At 33.3% G+C, this 22,770-nt stretch overlaps 1 protein-coding gene across 1 annotated transcript in view; it reads left to right on the forward strand.

Moving 5' to 3' along the window:
• The window catches only part of LOC145291480 (secernin-3-like), a 130,261-nt gene that overhangs the window by 31,400 nt on the left and 76,091 nt on the right, over positions 1–22,770 (forward strand). Inside the window, exons 3-4 of the mRNA XM_080137362.1 lie at positions 2,731–2,939; positions 10,564–10,751. Coding sequence (XP_079993488.1) covers positions 2,751–2,939; positions 10,564–10,751 — 377 coding nt within the window. The 5' untranslated portion in view covers positions 2,731–2,750. The remainder of the gene's footprint in view (positions 1–2,730; positions 2,940–10,563; positions 10,752–22,770) is intronic.

The following is a 22,770-nucleotide window of genomic DNA, read 5'->3' on the forward strand; positions in this document are numbered from 1 at the left end:
AAATTACATCATATGAAATCTAAAATTAAAAATTACATCATATGAAATCAAAAATTAAAAATTACATCATATGGAATCCAAAATTAAAAATTACATCATATGAAATCTAAAATTAAAAGTGACATTATATGAAATCCAAAATTAAAAATTACATCATATGAAATCTAAAATTAAAAGTGACATTATATGAAATCCAAAATTAAAAATTACATCATATGAAATCAAAAATTAAAAATTACATCATATGGAATCCAAAATTAAAAATTACGTCATATGAAATGCAAAATTAAAAATTACATCATATGAAATGCAAAATTAAAAATTACGTCATATGAAATGCAAAATTAAAAATTACATCATATGAAATCAAAAATTAAAAATTACATCATATGGAATCCAAAATTAAAAATGACATCATATGAAATGCAAAATTAAAAATTACATCATATGAAATCAAAAATTAAAAATTACATCATATCAAATGCAAAATTAAAAATTACATCATATGAAATGCAAAATTAAAAATTACATCATATGAAATCTAAAATTAAAAATTACATCATATGAAATCAAAAATTAAAAATTACATCATATGAAATGCAAAATTAAAAATTACGTCATATGAAATCTAAAATTAAAAATTACATCATATGAAATGCAAAATTAAAAATTACGTCATATGAAATGCAAAATTAAAAATTACATCATATGAAATGCAAAATTAAAAATTAAGTCATATGAAATGCAAAATTAAAAATTACATCATATGAAATGTAAAATTAAAAATTACGTCATATGAAATGTAAAATTAAAAATGACATCATATGAAATGTAAAATTAAAAATTACATCATATGAAATGCAAAATTAAAAATTACATCATATGAAATGCAAAATTAAAAATTACATCATATGAAATGCAAAATTAAAAATTACATCATATGAAATGTAAAATTAAAAATTACGCTAGAGTTTTCTTCTCAACCTAACACTATTTTTTAATAGAAATCGTTCCAGACAACGGGCGAAGTTACTTGATATAAGGAGCTAACAAGATCGAAAGATAATTATCACAAAGACAGAAGATGCTTATTGCATTTATTCTTGTAAAGACCAAGGCTGTAGGTAGGAAGAAAGCCTCCAGCAAGAAAAGAGTTCCACAAGATTGCAGCTCTTGGAAAGAAGCTACTAGAATTGGACGCTGTATGAGGTATCAGAAAACGAATTGATGGAAACCACTAGACAAACAAGTCAAACAAAAGAAACAGAATCAGACTTAAATAACACAGACTATAATAGTATTTATAGAAAATACTGAGACTAGCAACATCACGTCTGTGAAAAAGAGGTTGTATAGAAGAAGAAAGAGTGGAGCCAAATTGCAGCTACGTTTCTTCTCACGAACCCTTAGATGGGACAGAGATTCACCAGTTCAAATATGACAACGGCAATCCATACATGGTTTGATAGTAGATTTATAAAAATAAAGAATAGCCTCATGTGTGAGAAAGTGTTTAGAACGATAGAGAGAATCGATTTTACAAAGAAGTAAAAAGAGCAGTGGATTTAATATATGGACTCCAAGATGGACTTCGAAAGAAGCTGAATCTTAACGGGATTAAAAGAAACAAACCATTACTTACCCCAATCCATAACTGAACCTAATCTACTTCTAAATCAGCTGCATCTTTGCATCTTTTTTTATTTTTTTTATTTTTTTCTTAACCATTGTATTTGTGAAGCCATTATTACTAATGCTACGTAATATAGACACAAAATAACAGAAGTTTCTGCTTTTAACATTGTGGTATTCGTGACGGATTGCTCAAGGTTTAGCATGGATTTTTTAGTTAATCTACTTTGTCCCGGCAATGTCAGGACACGGGCAGATAGTTTAAAATAAATTATTCTCTTCCACCATTTAATTTTTATCAAAATTATAGATTAAATTATCTGAAGCAAAAATATTACTCTAAAAATTTTTAAACAACATCGTATAATTAATAGAATACATTGAGGACATTGCCAAGACTGCTGCATATAAGGTAGACTCCCTCTAACGTGATAGAAAATTACTCATACTTCAGAGTATCATATATCTCTACAAAGCCACCATTCGTCTATACATGGAGTATCGTTGCTACACCAGGTTCATCTGCGACCAGTCTTTCCTTTTTAGACAGTTCAAAATGAGTCCCTAATCTAATATGTCCCGCACTATCGTCTTAGCTCCAACCCATGTCCCATCGCTGCAATATGCTTCCTGTGCCTGTCTTACAAGTACTTTAATGGAATGTACTCTGATGAACTCATAGCACTTGTGCCCCCTCAACATACATACTATTGGCTAATCCAATAAGCAGAAAAATCTCACCCACCCACTGTTAAGCGTTGGGGTATCTAAATGGCATTACTCTAATAGTTTCTTCCTACGGACTGCTAGACTTTGGACCTCCCCCCATTTTGTGATTCCATGACCGTACCAACATGCAAAATCTTATATGTAATGTGAACAGACAGCTCGCTGCTCAACTCTCTACACTCCTCTATTACATACGATCCCAAATAGTAGCCGCTTATGATCAAGGTGCAATTCGTTTTGTTTATGGTAAAAAGAGTAAAAAAAATGTTTACCATTCTTCGGATGAAGTGGATTTTTCAGCCTAGATTTATTTTATTCGACTACTTTATTTGAAGATAATAAAGTTTTTTCTCTCTTTTTCTTCCACAGGTTCAAGAAATCTGGTAACCATGTCCTCCAATATTGTTCCAGTAGATGACGTCTACCCTCCCCTCTCTTGTGACACGTTCGTCGTGCTACAACCGAACACTGCCTGTAACTCAGTTATCTTTGGTAAAAACTCGGACAGACCAGCTGATGAAGTCCAAGAGGTCATCTACATAGCTGGTTGCGATCACCCGAGAAACAGTAAAGTCCAGGTAGGCACAACGACAAACCATGTCCAATAATGTTGTCGCATAGTCGTTTCTTGGGGAATTATATTGGTAACTGATGCACCTTATGATACCAGACAATAGAATAAATATAGTGGAACACAAGGTTAGGAATTATCGCTCTCACATGACACATAAATTTTCCCATATGTAATCCTTGTTGACAACAACATGGTCGTCTTCAAATCTAGTTGGATATTATGACGCTTGAAGGCACCTCATATCAAATGACTCATGGTATGCTACAAAATACTTCATAGGATTTATGTGCCGTTAAGCAAACAAACCTAATCCCAATTTATCACTTGGTCTCATAGACATATCCACACCAAACATACAGCTGTACCGGTCGCGTAACAAGCATGAATGCAAATGGTGCGTATACAGGGGCGCCTCTACTAAGATAATAATGAGGCTTTAATTTCCAGGCATCGCTTACACGATCATGTAGTTGGATTGGATTCTCGGTGTCGTGTTAGACGATGAAACTGAGATCTGTACAGTGTAATGATTCTATGCAAATGTATTCATCTTCCTACTCCCTAGATGTGACACAAGGATCAGTTAAGTGAGATTGAAAAGCCATCGTACCCAAGGAGGAACACTGCAGCCTGTAAAGTAATATCTGGGCAGCCTCGTCAATATTCCTCGGTAGGGGCGCCTCAGGCAATTAGCAAGACACTAATCCCTTCTCAAGGGTAAAACCTGGGTTGGTGGACCTCTTAGAACTGCACTGGACCAACATCATACAACAATCAACAGGGAAAAGGTCATTACAAGACTGTTGATTTTGATGCTAAGGGTAAAAACCACAGCAGCGCCGAGGTCCTGGATATGACCTAAAACTATATCCGATGGTGAGGCCCCACCTTGCGGGCCTTGGGGAGTATGGAGCCACCCTTTAATTGTCGTTGCTCCCAGGTCCACTCTGACCCGGAGTGGTAGTACCTGTTAGGGTCCCAACTATGGGTTAAATAGAATCCGACTTTTAAAAAAATATACTCCATTAAAAATCGTTCCTCAAAATAACTAGATCCGGCATGAAATAACCTGAAAAAGGTTGATATGCCGTAAAACAAAAACAACCAACCAACAGCAGCGCCGAGATATGCAAAATTAGCATGCTTCTCTCAGTTGGCTAAAACCGTTTTAAGAAATATATATATATATATATATATATATATATATATATATATATATATATACAGTAAGTTATGACATTCTCGTGAGAATTCGTTCCCTGACGAATTCTCACGAGAATGAAACACAGAATATTCTGTGTAGCTTAATTACCATATATATTTTCATAACTTACTACCTAGCTCTACCTATGTATTGAGTATGTTGAAGTTAATACTGATAAATTTACGCATAAAAGTATATCTTCGTATATTAATTTATATGATTAAATGAAGTAGTCATATATATATATATATATATATATATATATATATATATATATATATATATATATATATATATATATATTTGTAGCAATTGTATTTTATTTCATTATCAGCAGGACCCCATGGAAGTTCCATGGTGTTTTATTGGACATATTCGCTTTAGTTCTTACCATTAAAAAAATTTCTCTTACTAAGAGGATCACCACTGATCAAGGCCCAAAGGTCACTCGAGGATAATGGTTAATGAGTGCCCATTAATCCTTGACGGTGAGACTCTAAGAAAGCAAACTCTGGCATTGACGTATGTCAGAAGAAGAGGTGCGTCATTGAATCTATGGCAAAAGTGGATTGAGAATAACAGTGAATATGCAGAAAAAAAACACATTCTAAAGCACAAAAGATCGCTCGTTTTTATGGTATCACTTCCATCTTCAAAGCTCTTTAACCTTCTGAGTTAAAAACTTAGGAGGCTTTACTTTTGAAACGATTTTCGCATATATATATATATATATATATATATATATATATATATATATATATATATATATATATATATATATATATAGCCAGTAGAGTTTAGTTTCCTAGAAGTACATCCAATGAAACAACATGTGTCTACCAAAATAGTGCTCAATGAGTGAACAGAGCAGGTATATATATATAATGGGCACTCATTAACCATTATCCTCGGGTGACCTTTGGGCCTTGATCAGTGGTGATCCTCTTAGCAAGAGAAATTTTTTTAATGGTAAGAACTAAAGCGATATATATATATATATATATATATATATATATATATATATATATATATATATATATATATATATATATATATATATATACGGAGGAGTTACAATAATAAGAATAATACCGATTGTTTAAAAGGAGACTTATCGGGATAATGTAAAACTGAACAAATTTTCAGCTTATAGAGAATATAAAAAAATAAGAAAACGGCGATATAAAAATATATACTAATGCATATAGATTTATTCATTTATTTAATAAGAATGAGACATCAGTTAGGAGTGTAGGATAAGTAAGAATTCTTTATACCATGTTATTTCGAAACGTAATGCTTTTCATGAGAAGAGGAGAGGAGATGCTGAGTAACATAATAGGGATGAAATTATTTTTATATATAACTAGCGAGGTGTACCCGGCGTTGCCCGGGCGTTTGCAGGTGTGTGTGAAAAAAAAACAGGTGCCCGTGAAAAAAAAAAGCCTTGACGACGCGCAGTTGGAAAATAGTAAAGTGTGAAAAAAAAACAGGTGCGCGTTTTTTATTGACGTGACGGTGATAGGTATTCAGCAGTTAGCATTTTGTGCGGGGACAGTTTTTAATGAGGTCAATAAATCAGTTTGTTTGTTTTTAAAAACCCGCTCCCCCGTCTGATATGACGAAGTCGACATTGACCAAACGTTCACTGGCTCTGTGCCTGTTATTAGAGTCTCGAGTTTCGCTTTTTGTTTATACTGAAAACCGAATGTAACGCGTGCCGATGCGGGAAATGTGGAATAATTAACTTTTGAAAGTCAATAAAATTAAAATTAAATAGACAGGCGAGCTCCGTGGTTAAGTGTGAAATATTACAATTTATAGATGATATAAAAAGTTTTAAGAAGTTGCTAAGCGAGAGAGCGCTTCTCTGAAAGAAGCCTTTTGTGGACATCGAGGAGACGCGTACATACATACATACATACATACATACATACATTTTCGCTTTTATATATATATAGATGACTTTAATTTAAATTTAAGATTCAAATGTCAAGTATCATGGTTCGATTATGCTCTAAACAGAAACAGTCATTTTAAACCCTCCCCTGTCTTATCAAAGAACCGACTGTTGATTCCATATACCGGGCCTTTCTGCTTATGTGATGAAAAAACTTCTCAAATACACTTGTTATGCTAACTTTGGTCAAAATCGAACTGTTCCTTCTTTAATCAGATTTTTTCGATGATCGGTTATCAATATTTACCGGATGTATTTTTATATAAAACCTATCTAAGAACACTCGCAGGTACATAAAGTATATTGGTATAAAGTTTTATAAAAATCAGCCCAGTCGTTTTGGTGTCCATAGTGAACGGACTCACCCCTCACCCACACTTACAGTGCTTTTTATATATAAGTAGAGATATTATCTGTGTATTTACACAGATTTTATTTTCATTTAAGTAAACATTGTTAAAAATAGCAGTAAGCTTTTTTTTAAATTATACCGTTTTTAATTTCGATGTTTCTTATGACTTTTTTGTGTTAAAATCAACGATTAATATAAGACCCTTATCTATCATTAACGTTTTCGATTCTTCGTAAAAAAAAAAAAATGAACAAAAAAAAAAGATGGATAAAAAAAGAGAATTTCAAAATGTAACCATGAAATAGGCGCTTGTGTCAGTTAAACGCCGGGAGGAGACGTGTTCACGCGGTTCTTGGAGAGACGTTAAAAATTTTAATTTCGTGACGCCAGAAACATTTTAAAATATTATCACTGGTTTCATATGTTATTAATTGTAGAGTGTTGAATTTTGATGTACCTATTTACTATGCCTCCCCACGGGACAGAGTTAGACACCAGGGTCGTTTTTTAACGTGGAGAAAAGGTACAAAAATAAAAATTGTCTCTGTCGTGAAGGATTTCTCCTCCACCGAAAGAGAACAAGAAAATGAAGTGCAGCATCTGAAGTTTGATGTAGATAGCTTCCAGTATTTTTATTTTTTATGGTTTTGGAATGTATTGTTTTAGTGTTAAGATTTGTCTTAAATTGGAGAAGGGACAGTTTTGACTTTTTAGATGTTGGTGAATTGAACTAGAATGTTACCAGTATGATGAGGTGGTGGAATAGGGTAGTGGTCATAAAACCCATGCAGTTATTAACCGACCACCTGCAGATCCAAAAATTCAGAGAGGTAGAGCCGCATGTCCAACCCATCTACGACGTCGCTGTAATAGACTTAAGACTGGGGTTGTGGCGAGAAACTGCAATTTGGGATATGTGGTAGTATCATGACTATTTAAATGGTTAATCTTGTGTTCCCTGGTTTGATAATGAGATATAGGGTTCCAAATCCAACCACTAACAACAGAGCTCTACTTGGTTTACTTGGCCTTCGGGACAAGATCAAAGTGTAGTATACTGCAAGCAATGACTAGCTATGACTAGCAAAGACCAGATGTGGGGGCAACCCCACATGCCTGACCTTTAACCAGCTCCCATTTCCCACCTCTCAGGAGCTGGTCCCCATTTTCCCTTCCCCCTCCCTTCACTCCTCACATTAAAAATCGGCCTTGTGCCTAATTTGCTCGGTGGGGGAGCAAATAAATACCATCTGTTCCGGCAGATACTGCAAGCAAAGACCAGATGTGGGGGCAACCCCACATACCTGACCTTTAACCAGCTCCCATTTCCCACCTCTCGGGAGCTGGTCCCCTTTTTCCCTTCCCCCTCCCCTTTACTCCTCACATTAAAAATTGGCCTTGTGCCTAATTTGCTCGGTGGGGGAGCAAATAAACACCATCTGTTCCGGCAGATACTGCAAGCTATGACTAGCTAGGACTAGCTAGGACTAGAAAAGACCAAATGTGGGGGCAACCCCACATGCCTGACCTTTAACCAGCTCCCATTTCCCACCTCTCGGGAGCTGGTCCCCCCTTTCCCTTCCCCCTCCCTTCACTCCTCACATTAAAAATTGGCCTTTTGCCTAATTTGCTCGGTGGGGGAGCAAATAAATACCATCTGTTCCGGCAGATACTGCAAGCTATGACTAGCTATGACTAGCAAAGACAAGATGTGGGGGCAACCCCACATGCCTGACCTTTAACCAGCTCCCATTTCCCACCTCTCGGGAGCTGGTCCCCTTTTTCCCTTCCCCCTCCCTTCACTCCTCACATTAAAAATCGGCCTTGTGCCTAATTTGCTCGGTGGGGGAGCAAATAAATACCATCTGTTCCGGCAGATACTGCAAGCAAAGACCATATGTGGGGGCAACTCCACATATAAGACCTTGGTCAATGTAGGGGCAACCCTTCATACCAATTGTCACTATCCAGCTCCCCTACTCCCCGGGGAGTTGGTCCCCATTTCCCCTTCACTCCTCACATTAAAAATCGGCCTTGTGCCTAATTTGCTCGGTGGGGGAGCAAATAAATACCATCTGTTCCGGCAGATACTGCAAGCAAAGACCAGATGTGGGGGCAACCCCACATACCTGACCTTTAACCAGCGCCCATTTCCCACCTCTCGGGAGCTGGTCCCCTTTTTCCCTTCCCCCTCCCTTCAATCCTCACATTAAAAATTGGCCTTGTGCCTAATTTGCTCGGTGGGGGAGCAAATAAATACCATCTGTTCCGGCAGATGCTGCAAGCAAAGACCAGCTATGACTAGCAAAGACCATATGTGGGGGTAACCCCACATATCTGAACTTGGTCAGGGTAGGGATCACCCTACGACCACAGTTACTATCCAGCTCCCATTTCCCACCTCTCGGGAGCCGGATCCCCCTTTCCCTCCCCCTCCCTCTCTCTCTCCACATTAAAAAACGGCCTTGTGCCTAATTTGCTCAGTGGGGAAGCAAATAAATACAATCTGTTCCGGCAGATACTGCTAGCAAAGACCATATGTGGGGGCGACCCCACATATAAGACCTTGGTCAATGTAGGGGCAACCCTTCATACCAATTGTCACTATCCAGCTCCCCTACTCCCCGGGGAGTTGGTCCCCATTTCCCCTTCACTTCTCACTTTAAAAATCGGCCTTGTGCCTAATTTGCTCAGTGGGGGAGCAAATAAATACCTCAAAGTGTAGTATCTGTTCTTCAGATGCTGCATTTCAATTTCTTGTTCTCTGTCAGTAGAGGAGAAATCCTTCACGACTGAGACAATTTTTATTTTTGTTCCTTTTCTCCACGTTAAAAAACGACCCTGGTGTCTAACTCTGTCTCGTGGGGAGACATTGTAAATAGGAACAACAGAGCTCTACTATTTTTTTTTCTTTTGTCTTAACGTCATTTTTGGTTCGGTATCACATTTTTAGTTGCTGCATGTTCTTGGTCATCTAAAGTATGCTCTATTTTATTTGCCTTCTCTCCAAAAGGTGAGACACAAGGTCAGTTGTGGATGACAATTCTATAGAAAAAAACTGTGTTCAAAATTGACAAATCTAGGTTTTTAATCTGTGTCGTTAACCACTTAGATGCCATCACCTCTTAAAATTAGAGGGTGGGACGATAAATCTGTCGCCCTAAAGAAAACAACACTACGGCTTTATTTTAAAACTTTTATTGAAAAAATAAACTCAGATAACTTGATTATGTAGTAGAGTTGGCATCTATTCAATGTAGCCACCTTCAACCTCAATCATCACCTTGATATGAGTCTGGAACTGGGAGCATGCCTTTTCCACAAGCTTTGGTGGAAGCTTGGTGAATACTCAACGCATGGCGGCGATCAGGCTGGCTTGGATGTTGTGGAAGGCTATGTTGGCGATATTCTCGACGTATGACCAAACGAAGTTGTCCAGTGGGTTCAGGTAGGTGGAGGAGGGGACAGTGAAAGAATGGTACAAACTCATATCACTCCTGAAGTCAAACCTGGATCTTTTTTGGATTTGTGGGCTGGCACCGAGTTCTACTGCCATACTCAGGGTCTGCTAGCAGTCACCTGATTGCACCAGGGGATCACCATGCTCTTCAGCACATCCATGTATATTTTGGTGTTGACTTTCAAGCTGACTTCGAAGATGTGAGGTGGCATGATGTGGCCCTTAGTTGAAACCACACCAAAGACTATAATTGTGGCCGGAATCTTTTTTGAGCTGTATCCTCAAGTGTTGAATCGTCCGGATTTGAATTTTGAGGGTGCTGGCAATGGTCCTGTTGTCATAACTTGGATCGATAGAGAGCATGAGTTGTACATCAGCATATCTCCAATCTCGCTCGTTGTACATTGTGTCACTTTCAGACATTATAGAAGGCTTCTATCGCTCATGGAATTTGTACCAACTAGTAGATGGTCTGCAACAAAAAAAAGAAAACCGGTTTTCATCAAACGGAAATGGAATCATGTCGTTTTTTCTAAGGCGATAATTTTATCTTTCCACCCTGTATATTCTATGATCTTCCATCCAGTTCTAAAATAACTAAAGTAAATGGTTGCTTTGAAAATAAAATCTAATGCTGTGTTTTAAATTTCAGTGCACGTACACAAAGGTGGACCAGGCCTCCAAGACTTACTCCGTTATCTTAAACAAGCCATCATGGATGTGGGGAGCAGAAAGTGGGGCCAACGAAAATGGGGTATGCATTGGAAATGAGGCCGTTATAACAAAGATGTCAAAAGAACAAGACAATGAAGAAAAGCTCTTAGGGTGCGATCTTGTCAGGTATAAAAACGTTTTCTTGGTTTTCTTTTTACCATTTTCTTTCTTGGCACTTACCTAGTTTCACCCCTAATATTAAAAACTTCTAGTAAAAAAAGAAAATAAGTAAAATGATACGAACAGTTTTATTATATACTTACATGTTAGGCAGTGTACTAAAACTTATGCAAATTTATCAAATATGTTTTAAACATGAAAAAACATATTTTAACGGCGATATGGTCCGTCTGTTATTGTTGCTTACATTAAAATTGATGGCAAAGGGAGATAATTCAACACAGAGTCATCTGAAATATTCTACAAAACGTTTGCCGATCAAATTTTATTTTAACATAACAGATACGTATGTAATAAAGGTTGGGCTGATGCATCTACCACTAGCCCCTCCGTCTTGGATAAAGTCCAAAAAAAAGTTTTCAATCTAATAGGTCCCACTTTGTCAACTAAGCTCCAATCCCTGTCCCGTCGCTACAATGTTGTATGTCTGTGCCTGTTTTTTAAATATTTTAATGGGATGTGCTCTGATCAATTTGTTGCACTTATGCCCCCTCCACGTACTTATCCCCAACAAACCCAAACATCAAAATCTCACCCCTTTCACTGTTGATGTCCTTAAATGCCAGAAAACTTTCTATTATAATACTTTCTTCCCTCGAACAGCTATACTTTGGAATTCCCTTCTTGCTACTTGCTTCCTTGACTGTACTGACTGTTAGTTCACTTAGTATACTCCACGACGTTGGATGAACATGTGTTACTGATAGCTGGATGCCATATCGAATATCCAGTCAAGACATAGGAAATGACTAAATCTATAGAAGAAAGCCACCAAGTTCGATAACTCTAACTTTAACACTGATATGCAGAAGTTTAAATGTAATGTAAACCAACATCTTGCTAATCTTTCCTCGGCATAGTCTCAAATAGTAGCCCTTACATCCAAGTAGTGATATGCCTTGTTAAGGGTGAAGGTGAGTGAAGAAAAATATATTAGGATAAAACTGGAGAACGGCTTTACTTTTCAAGTTAATTTGTTTGTTTGTTTAAATCTTATTTCATCCTCAATAAAGCATATTGCCACTGAAATATTAGGGGGTCATTGAGATTAGAAAACAGAAAATCTATAACTGTACAAGCAGCGACATGACCCGTATGCAAATGACCAAGCCGGTGTGCAAGGTGACATCACAGTGGAGAAAGAGAAGAGAATGAAAGGCGGAGAGAAGAAAGGAATCACATGGGCTGTGCGAGCGACTTGGAAGTACCTATGAGTACAAGAGAAACTTTAAAAACAAGATGCAATCCGAACTTTGAACAAAGCAATGGTTGGTCGACCGTGTACCGTGGGGTGAATTGCAGACATAGCAGCAGGAATAGAAGCAGAGATTTAAAAATCTGCATAGCGGCGACTGGACTTGAGAAGATGCGTCAATGCAGAATCAGAAAAAGCATGCGTTTGACATAGCAGACTTTTGTTCAGTACATGATGAATGAAGAGATTTGTAAAACCAAGGATGTAGTCGTAGTTTGGAAAGTACCATGTATAAATGCCTTTTATTTAAATTAAATAAAACGAGTCTAATTTCTTTCCTTCCTTTGTTTCTTTGCAAGAAACTCATGCAGAAGGTCCGGTCCGTGTTAACACATGTTACATAATAGTCAATTATATAACCCAATAATAATAGTCAATTATAAAACGCAATAATAATAGTCAATTATATAACCCAATAATAATAGTCAATTATATAACCCAATAATAATAGTCAATTATATAACCCAATAATAATAGTCAATTATATAACCCAATAATAATAGTCAATTATACAACCCAATAATAATAGTCAATTATATAACCCAATAATAATAGTCAATTATATAACCCAATAATAATAGTCAATTATATAACCCAATAATAATAGTCAATTATACAACCCAATAATAATAGTCAATTATACAACCCAATAATAATAGTCAATTATATAACCCAATAATAATAGTCAATTATATAACCCAATAATAATAGTCAATTATATAACCCAATAATAATAGTCAATTATACAACCCAATAATAATAGTCAATTATATAACCCAATAATAATAGTCAATTATACAACCCAATAATAATAGTCAATTATACAACCCAATAATAATAGTCAATTATATAACCCAATAATAATAGTCAATTATATAACCCAATAATAATAGTCAATTATATAACCCAATAATAATAGTCAATTATACAACCCAATAATAATAGTCAATTATACAACCCAATAATAATAGTCAATTATATAACCCAATAATAATAGTCAATTATATAACCCAATAATAATAGTCAATTATATAACCCAATAATAATAGTCAATTATATAACCCAATAATAATAGTCAATTATATAACCCAATAATAATAGTCAATTATACAACCCAATAATAATAGTCAATTATACAACCCAATAATAATAGTCAATTATATAACCCAATAATAATAGTCAATTATATAACCCAATAATAATAGTCAATTATATAACCCAATAATAATAGTCAATTATACAACCCAATAATAATAGTCAATTATACAAACCAATAATAATAGTCAATTATGCAACCCAATAATAATAGTCAATTATTAAACGCAATAATCTTAGTCAATTATACAACGCAATAATGATAGTCAATTATACAACCCAATAATAATAGACAATTATACAACGCAATAATAATAGTCAAGTATACAAACCAATAATAAGAGTCAATTATGCAACCCAATAATAATAGTCAATTATACAACGCAATAATAATAGTCAATTATACAACCAAATAATAATAGTCAATTATAAAACGCAATAATAATAGTCAATTATACAACCCAATAATAATAGTCAATTATACAATGCAATAACACCAATTATACAAACCAATAATAATAGTCAATTATACAAACCAATAATAATAGTCAATCATACAACCAAATAATAATAGTCAATTATACAATGCAATAATAATAGTCAATTATACAACCCAATAATAATAGTCAATAATACGCAATAATAATAGTCAATTATACAACCCAATAATGATAGTCAATTATACAACCCAATAATAATAGTCAATTATACAACGCAATAATGATAATCAATTATATAATGCAATAATAATAGTCAATTATACAACCCAATAATAATAGTCAATTATACAACGCAATAATAATAGTCAATTATACAAACCAATAATAATAGTCAATTATACAACACAATTATAATAGTCAATTATACAACGCAATAATGATAGTCAATTATAAAACGCAATAATAATAGTCAATTATACAATGCAATAATGATAGTCAATTATACAACCCAATAATAATAGTCAATTATACAACGCAATAATGACAGTCAATTATAAAACGCAATAATAATAGTCAATTATACAATGCAATAATAATAGTCAATTATACAACCCAATAATAATAGTCAATTATACAACGCAATAATGATAGTCAATTATACAACCCAATAATAATAGTCAATTATACAGCGCAATAATGATAGTCAATTATAAAACGCAATAATAATAGTCAATTATACAATGCAATAATGATAGTCAATTATACAACCCAATAATAATAGTCAATTATACAACCCAATAATAATAGTCAATTATACAAACCAATAATGATAGCCAATTATACAACCCAATAATAATAGTCAATTATACAACGCAATAATAATAGTCAATCATACAACGCAATAATGATAGTCAATTATACAAACCAATAATGATAGTCAATTATACAATCCAATAATAATAGTCAATTATACAACCCAATAATAATAGTTAATTATACAACCCAATAATAATAGTCAATTATACAACCAAATAATAATAGTCAATTGTATAACCCAATAATAATAGTCAATTATAAAACGCAATAATAATAGTCAATTATACAAACCAATATTAATAGTCAATTATACAACGCAATAATGATAGTCAATTATACAATCCAATAATAATAGTCAATTATACAACCAAATAATAATAGTCAATTGTATAACCCAATAATAATAGTCAATTATAAAACGCAATAATAATAGTCAATTATACAAACCAATATTAATAGTCAATTATACAACGCAATAATGATAGTCAATTATACAATCCAATAATAATAGTCAATTATACAACCCAATAATAATAGTTAATTATACAACCCAATAATAATAGTCAATTATACAACCAAATAATGATAGTCAATTGTATAACCCAATAATAATAGTCGATTATACAACGCAATAATAATAGTCAATTATATAACCCAATATTAATAGTCAATTATATAACCCAAAAATAATAGTCAATTATACAGTCTAATATTAATAGTCAATTATACAACGCAATAATAATAGTCAATTATACAACTCAATAATAATAGTCAATTATACAACTCAATAATAATAGTCAATTATACAACCAAATAATAATAGTCAATTATGCAACTCAATAATAATAGTCAATTATACAACTCAATAATAATAGTCAATTATACAACCCAAAAATAATAGTCAATTATACAACTCAATAATAATAGTCAATTATACAAACCAAAAATAATAGTCAATTATACAAACCAATAATAATAGTCAATTATACAATCCAATAATAATAGTCAATTATACAACCAAATAATAATAGTCAATTATATAACCCAATATTAATAGTCAATTATATAACCCAAAAATAATAGTCAATTATACAGTCTAATATTAATAGTCAATTATACAACGCAATAATAATAGTCAATTATACAACTCAATAATAATAGTCAATTATACAACTCAATATTAATAGTCAATTATACAACCAAATAATAATAGTCAATCATACAACTCAATAATAATAGTCAATTATACAACCAAATAATAATAGTCAATTATACAACTCAATAATAATAGTCAATTATACAACCAAATAATAATAGTCAATTATACAACCAAATAATAATAGTCAATTGTATAACCCAATAATAATAGTCAATTATAAAACGCAATAATAATAGTCAATTATACAAACCAATATTAATAGTCAATTATACAACTCAATAATAATAGTCAATTATACAAACCAAAAATAATAGTCAATTATACAACCCAATAATAATAGTCAATTATACAATCCAATAATAATAGTCAATTATACAACCAAATAATAATAGTCAATTATATAACCCAATATTAATAGTCAATTATATAACCCAAAAATAATAGTCAATTATACAGTCTAATATTAATAGTCAATTATACAACGCAATAATAATAGTCAATTATACAACTCAATAATAATAGTCAATTATACAACTCAATAATAATAGTCAATTATACAACCAAATAATAATAGTCAATTATGCAACTCAATAATAATAGTCAATTATACAACTCAATAATAATAGTCAATTATACAAACCAAAAATAATAGTCAATTATACAAACCAATAATAATAGTCAATTATACAATCCAATAATAATAGTCAATCATACAACGCAATAATAATAGTCAATTATACAATCCAATAATAATAATAATAATAGTCAATTATACAAACCAATAATAATAGTCAATTATACAACGCAATAATAATAGTCAATTATACAATCCAATAATAATAATAATAATAGTCAATTATACAAACCAATAATAATAGTCAATTATACAATCCAATAATAATAGTCAATCATACAACGCAATAATAATAGTCAATTATACAATCCAATAATAATAATAATAATAGTCAATTATACAAACCAATAATAATAGTCAATCATACAACGCAATAATAATAGTCAATTATACAATCCAATAATAATAATAATAATAGTCAATTATACAAACCAATAATAATAGTCAATCATACAACGCAATAATAATAGTCAATTATACAATCCAATAATAATAATAATAATAGTCAATTATACAAACCAATAATAATAGTCAATTATACAATCCAATAATAATAGTCAATTATACAACCCAATAATAATAGTCAATTATACAAACCAATAATAATAGTCAATTATACAACCAAATAATAATAGTCAATTATACAATCCAATAATAATAGTCAGTTATGCAACCCAATAATAATAGTCAATTATACAAACCAATAATAATAGTCAATTATACAAACCAATAATAATAGTCAATTATACAACCAAATAATAATAGTCAATTATACAAACCAATAATAATAGTCAATTATACAACCAAATAATAATAGTCAATTATACAATCCAATAATAATAGTCAGTTATGCAACCCAATAATAATAGTCAATTATACAAACCAATAATAATAGTCAATTATACAAACCAATAATAATAGTCAATTATACAACCAAATAATAATAGTCAATTATACAAACCAATAATAATAGTCAATTATACAACCAAATAATAATAGTCAATTATACAATCCAATAATAATAATAATAATAGTCAATTATACAATCCAATAATAATAGTCAATTATACAAACCAATAATAATAGTCAATTATACAACCAAATAATAATAGTCAATTATACAAACCAATAATAATAGTCAATTATACAACCAAATAATAATAGTCAATTATACAATCCAATAATAATAGTCAGTTATGCAACCCAATAATAATAGTCAATTATACAAACCAATAATAATAGTCAATTATACAAACCAATAATAATAGTCAATTATACAAACCAATAATAATAGTCAATTATACAACTCAATAATAATAGTCAATTATACAACTCAATAATAATAGTCAATTATACAACCGAAACTTTGTGGATCTTGTTCGTTACTTTGATTTCTTGTTTGTCTCATTTCAGAATGGATGACGCCACCATATTCCTTTCAAAGAGGAGGGATAACCGTGCTTAGTGCATGACATCACTAAAGCACTGCGCCATCCATTAAAGCAGAGAAATTATGTATAACCATGCATAGTAGATAACATGTAGAAATGATGACGTCATCCATAAAGCCGGGTAGATAGGGAGGGGGAGACTCTTTATAATGTTTCATCTAAAACTGCCTAAATCCCTTGGGGTTTAATATGCTATTAAAATTCCGCGTGGTCGTGGTCGTTTATCTTGTTTGTTGCTGTGTATATGTGTAAATGACATCTGAAAAGAGAATTAGAAGAAGAGGGAAGTGAATAACGGAAATAATTATTTAAAAAAAAGAGAGAGGAGGAGGAGTAGGAGGAGAGTTATGAGAAGAGAAAGGGAGAGGGATGAGCAGATAAAAAAATGATTGATTACTATCGAGTTGAAAATGAATGACGCCACAATGAATGAAAGTAGTATCGAGACCCGACGTTTTCCGAGATAAAATGAAGATTAACGAATGTTCCACACTTCCAATACTTTTATTGTTACCAAAATATATGAAATCGACTATTTTTAATGGAATCGATTGATTGCCTACTGTAGTCAGTGACTCACTGCGGTGCCCTGGGAGAAAGCTTCATATGCTTCCCGCAGTGATTTAGTTCATAATACATTAGAAAACCTACTGTTGCTTTTATAAAATTACTAGACTACCCGTGACCCGTTGGGTCAGTATGTTATATTAGCTATGGAATTCATGTATGAGCGTAACACTTGTGACGTAAAGAAAATAGATTTTTGTGACATAACAGAAACATTTCTATGAAAGTATATTAAAATGAAAAACGAATATAAATAGATTTCTATGAGTCGTTCTGTTTATAATTGTTTAATCTTCAAAAAAAAAACTTACAGCCATTGAATTATAAGTGGTTTGCCATACTTATAGGTAAATGTGCACTGCACAGATACCATAATACTTAAAGTTAAATTCAAATTTTGAAATATCTATTAATTTAAACGTGGAAAAAAAATAGGTCGCTGAAAACGTACACAGTAAAACAATACATTGTAAAATAGATTTATTTGTAAGAAAATTGCGTTAAAATAACTTAAACGTAATACGGAAATGAACGATGTAAAAAAAAATGCAGAAAGTATTAACAATTGTTTATTTGGATAATTTAAAACGCAAAAAAAAATTAGGCCGCTGAAAACGTACACAGTAAAAAAAAAATACGTTGTCAACAGGTCAAAGTTGATTTATTTGTGAGAAAATTGCGACAGTATAGTTGTAATATAGAATAGTTGCAAAACATCCCCTAAGGGGTCAGTATGTTATATTAGCTATGGAATTAATGCATGGGCATGACACTTGTGACGTAAAGAAAATAGTTTTTTGTGACATAACAGAAACATTTCTATGAAAGTATATTAAAATGGAAAAAAAATATAGATAGATTTCTATGAGTCATTCTGTTTAGAATAGTAGTAGGGAAAATACATGTCAACCAGTAGTAGTAATAGTAGGATAGGAAGAGTAGTAGTAGTAGTAGTAGTAGTAGTAGTAAGAGAAGGAAGAGAAGGAAGAGGAGGCGTAGTAGTAGTTGTAAAGAGGAGAAGTAATAGTAGTAGCAAGAAGAGGAGGCATAGTAGTAGTAGTAGTAGTAGTAGTAGTAGGAGGAGGAGGAGGAGGAGGAGGAGGATATTGCGCAAGCAAACAAGTAAACAACCAAGGACGACAGTTTTAGTATTATATAGATTTTTTTATAATGATTTGAATTAAAGTTTAAAATGCAAAAGTCAAGTATCATAGTTCAGTCGTGTTCCCAACAGAAACATTCATTTCGAACGCGTCCTTGCTTTATCCAAGGACCTACTATTGATTTTATACGCCGGGCCTTTCTGCTTGTGCGATGTTTAACTTCTCAAATACATTTTTGATGTTTGGCTGTATAACTTTCATTAAAATCGGACTTTTTCCCCCATTTTTGGTATCAGACATATTTCGATACAAAATCTATCTAAAAACACTTCCAGGCACATCAAATACAGTTGTGTGAAATGTCAAACAAATCGCCCAGCCGTTTTGCAGTCGCTCTCTCTCTCTCTCTCTCTCTCTCTCTCTCTCTCTCTCTCTCTCACACACACACACACACACACAAAAAAAAAAGTGCATATATATATAAACATATATATATATATATATATAGTAGTAGTAGTAGTAGTAGTAGTAGTAGTAGTAGTAGTAGTAGTAGTAGTAATACGTGCATAAAATGTACCTATGGCCATGCATGTTTCTAGCTTTAAGTCGTCGTCAGCACAGGTTAGGCTTAAAGCTAGAAAAATGCATGGCCGTAGGTATACTTTTATGAATATAAAAATATTTAATAATAAAAATAAATAAATAAATACGTCCCATAAAAATAGGGCGATTCATTCAAACACACACACACACACACACACACACACACACACACACACAACAAGAAGAGTTCTTTAAAAAAAACGCTAAGGTAGGGGAAAAATAAAAATAACAGCGTTTCGAAGTTGTTATTATCGCTACAAAAACGCCAACAACAAATCTTGTGTGTGTGTGTGTGTGTGTGTGTGTGTGTGTGTGTGTGTGTGTGTGTGTGTGTGTGTGTGTGTGTGTGTGTGTGAGAGAGAGAGAGAGAGAGAGAGAGAGAGAGAGAGAGAGAGAGAGAAATACTTTCTTCAGAACGTCGGAAATGTCGATTGCATTTTTCGGTCTCAGGGAGAAAGATTCTTGATGTTTTGAGGACAGAAGAATTTCTCGTATTGGTATTCACTTTAGAACAGCTAACGTCATTCTTATATTCTTTGCCTCCTTGCATTATCCTTATTATCGTATCATTATGCTTGTTTGTTGGTTGACTGGTTGTCTTCTTCTTCTTCTTCTTCTTCTTCTTCGAACCTATGGTACCAAGCTAGTCGCAAGTTGTATATGTAAGCCAAAACAAAAAATTTAACAAAGAAAGAGAAATGTTCAATGGTGCCATCATGTAAGAGAGTACTGGTGAGGGTGCAATTTATTTACGGCCTACCAAACCAAACATGGACGTCATCCTTAGTGGTACAGACAAGCCGCACTTTTGCCGCTTACTAGAATTATGAATTCGGTGGCGCTGTATCCTGATTTTATATCATTATCTCCTTGCAGTAACTAACTAAATACCTACTTACTAAAAGTTGGGGTTTTTTTCTTACATGGGCTTCACCACTTATCAAGGCCCGAAGGCCACTCAGGGATAAGGGTTATTGCGTGTACAGTAATCAATGAGATAGTATTGTAGTAATCATTAGTATTGGGTGGTAAGATAGAGTGTGAGGAGTTTGTTTATGTTGGACTTGAAGACGTCCAAGTTGTAGTCAGGTGGGAAACAGGCAAGCGGCAGAGAGTTCCACTGGCGTGCAGTTCTAAGAAAGAAGCTTTGCTCATGGAATCTACGTTTGGATTTAGGCACAGATAAAAAGTGGGGGAAATTATTGACAGTAGTTTCAGCCAGACGGGTGTTTCTCGTGAAAGATTGGCGAGGGGGGGCGAGGGATTGGAGCTCAGGCGAGCACCTGCCATGGAAATAACGATAAAACAAAGACAGGCTCGCAACGTGTCTTATGTGGGAGAGAGGTTGCAGGGAAGAGAAAAGGGCATCCCCCACTAAACCACGAAGTCTATTTTGTACTCTGTCAAGGCATGATAGGCTATTTTTAGCAGCTCCTGCCCAGATGTGGCAGCAGTACTCCATCCTTGGACGTACTTGGCTTTTATACAGATAGAGAATTGCATTAGTAGTGAGATATCTTCTGCAGCGGTAGAAGGATCCCACCATTTTCCCAGCTTCCCTGGCAACAGATTTGATGTACGTGTTCCATTTCAGATCAGGAGTAAAGGTCAAACGTCATCTAGCATGATCGTTATTTTCATGGCAAGTGCTCAACTGAGCGTCAGTCTATGGTCCCCCTGCAAAACACTCAAAACAAATACTCGTCTAGTTACAACAACTGCCAATAATTTCACTTATTCCCTAGGAATGCTTATAACTAAACGAAAATTGCATGAGCAAATTTTCTTTCCGAAAAAGATCGGTCTATGGAACGCAATACCACGACGCTACTGCTCAGTTTACTGTAACATGGTCATTTAATGTGAATGTTGTGTAGCGTGGTGTACATAACGGAGGATGAGACCTTTATATAACGGCGCATACGGCGACAACGGTGATATAACACTCACTTGTTTAGTTCATATTAATAGGAGAGGTATGAATGTGAAGAGATCTGACCGTTCCGAACTCAACTCTTGAACTCGACTCTCATCTGACTCTAACTTAACTGAATATATTGTGATCTATCTTTCTTTGTGACACCAGAACGCTGCTCAGACATGTGAATGTCTCCTCACGTGGATTTACATATCACATGTCTCCAACACGCTTTTGGCAACACAAAGAAAATTCGTTAATTCATATTGTCCGATTCTACCTCCTCTCACCCAATTAGTCGTATCGTTATTTCTAACACAATGTACAATGCTCCACATTCCTATCATCGTATCTAAATTGCAATATGTATTCTTTTTTAACTTTTGATTACCGGGTTCGATGCTAGCCTTTTCCTTTAATAAATATTATTTTCAATCCTATTTACTTTGTTTTTTTTAATTACCGGGATTTGTCCCTTTCCGTATACAACATTCGCTTAAATAATTTAACCCTACTCAAATTCCACCGTTACAGATCATCAAGATGATGTATCACAGTCTACCCGACATTCATTAACCCTTATCCTCGAGTGGCTCTTAGGCCTTGATAAGCAGTAACTCTCTATTTAAAAAAATCAACAGTGACAATTTTTTCCTTAAACAGCTAGTTGAGGTGTTATATTTCAGCAGGCCTAAAGCCACGCTTTAGCGAATTTGATACTATGTAATAAATTTATATAAAGATTTTTCTATGACGATGAGACGTATGTTGTGGCGAGATGACAAAAAGTAATAAAAACACATTAAAAAATATAACTGAATCGATTGCCAACATAAAATAGGATTTCTTAATCTCTTCTTTCCCTCACCGAACTTTCATTCTTAAAAAAAACGTTTGGCAAAAAGAAAAAAAAAACTCTGACAA

Source organism: Euprymna scolopes, chromosome 12, assembly GCF_053919585.1.
Source record: "Euprymna scolopes isolate OS-2025 chromosome 12, ASM5391958v1, whole genome shotgun sequence".
In the NCBI taxonomy this organism is placed as follows: domain Eukaryota; kingdom Metazoa; phylum Mollusca; class Cephalopoda; order Sepiida; family Sepiolidae; genus Euprymna; species Euprymna scolopes.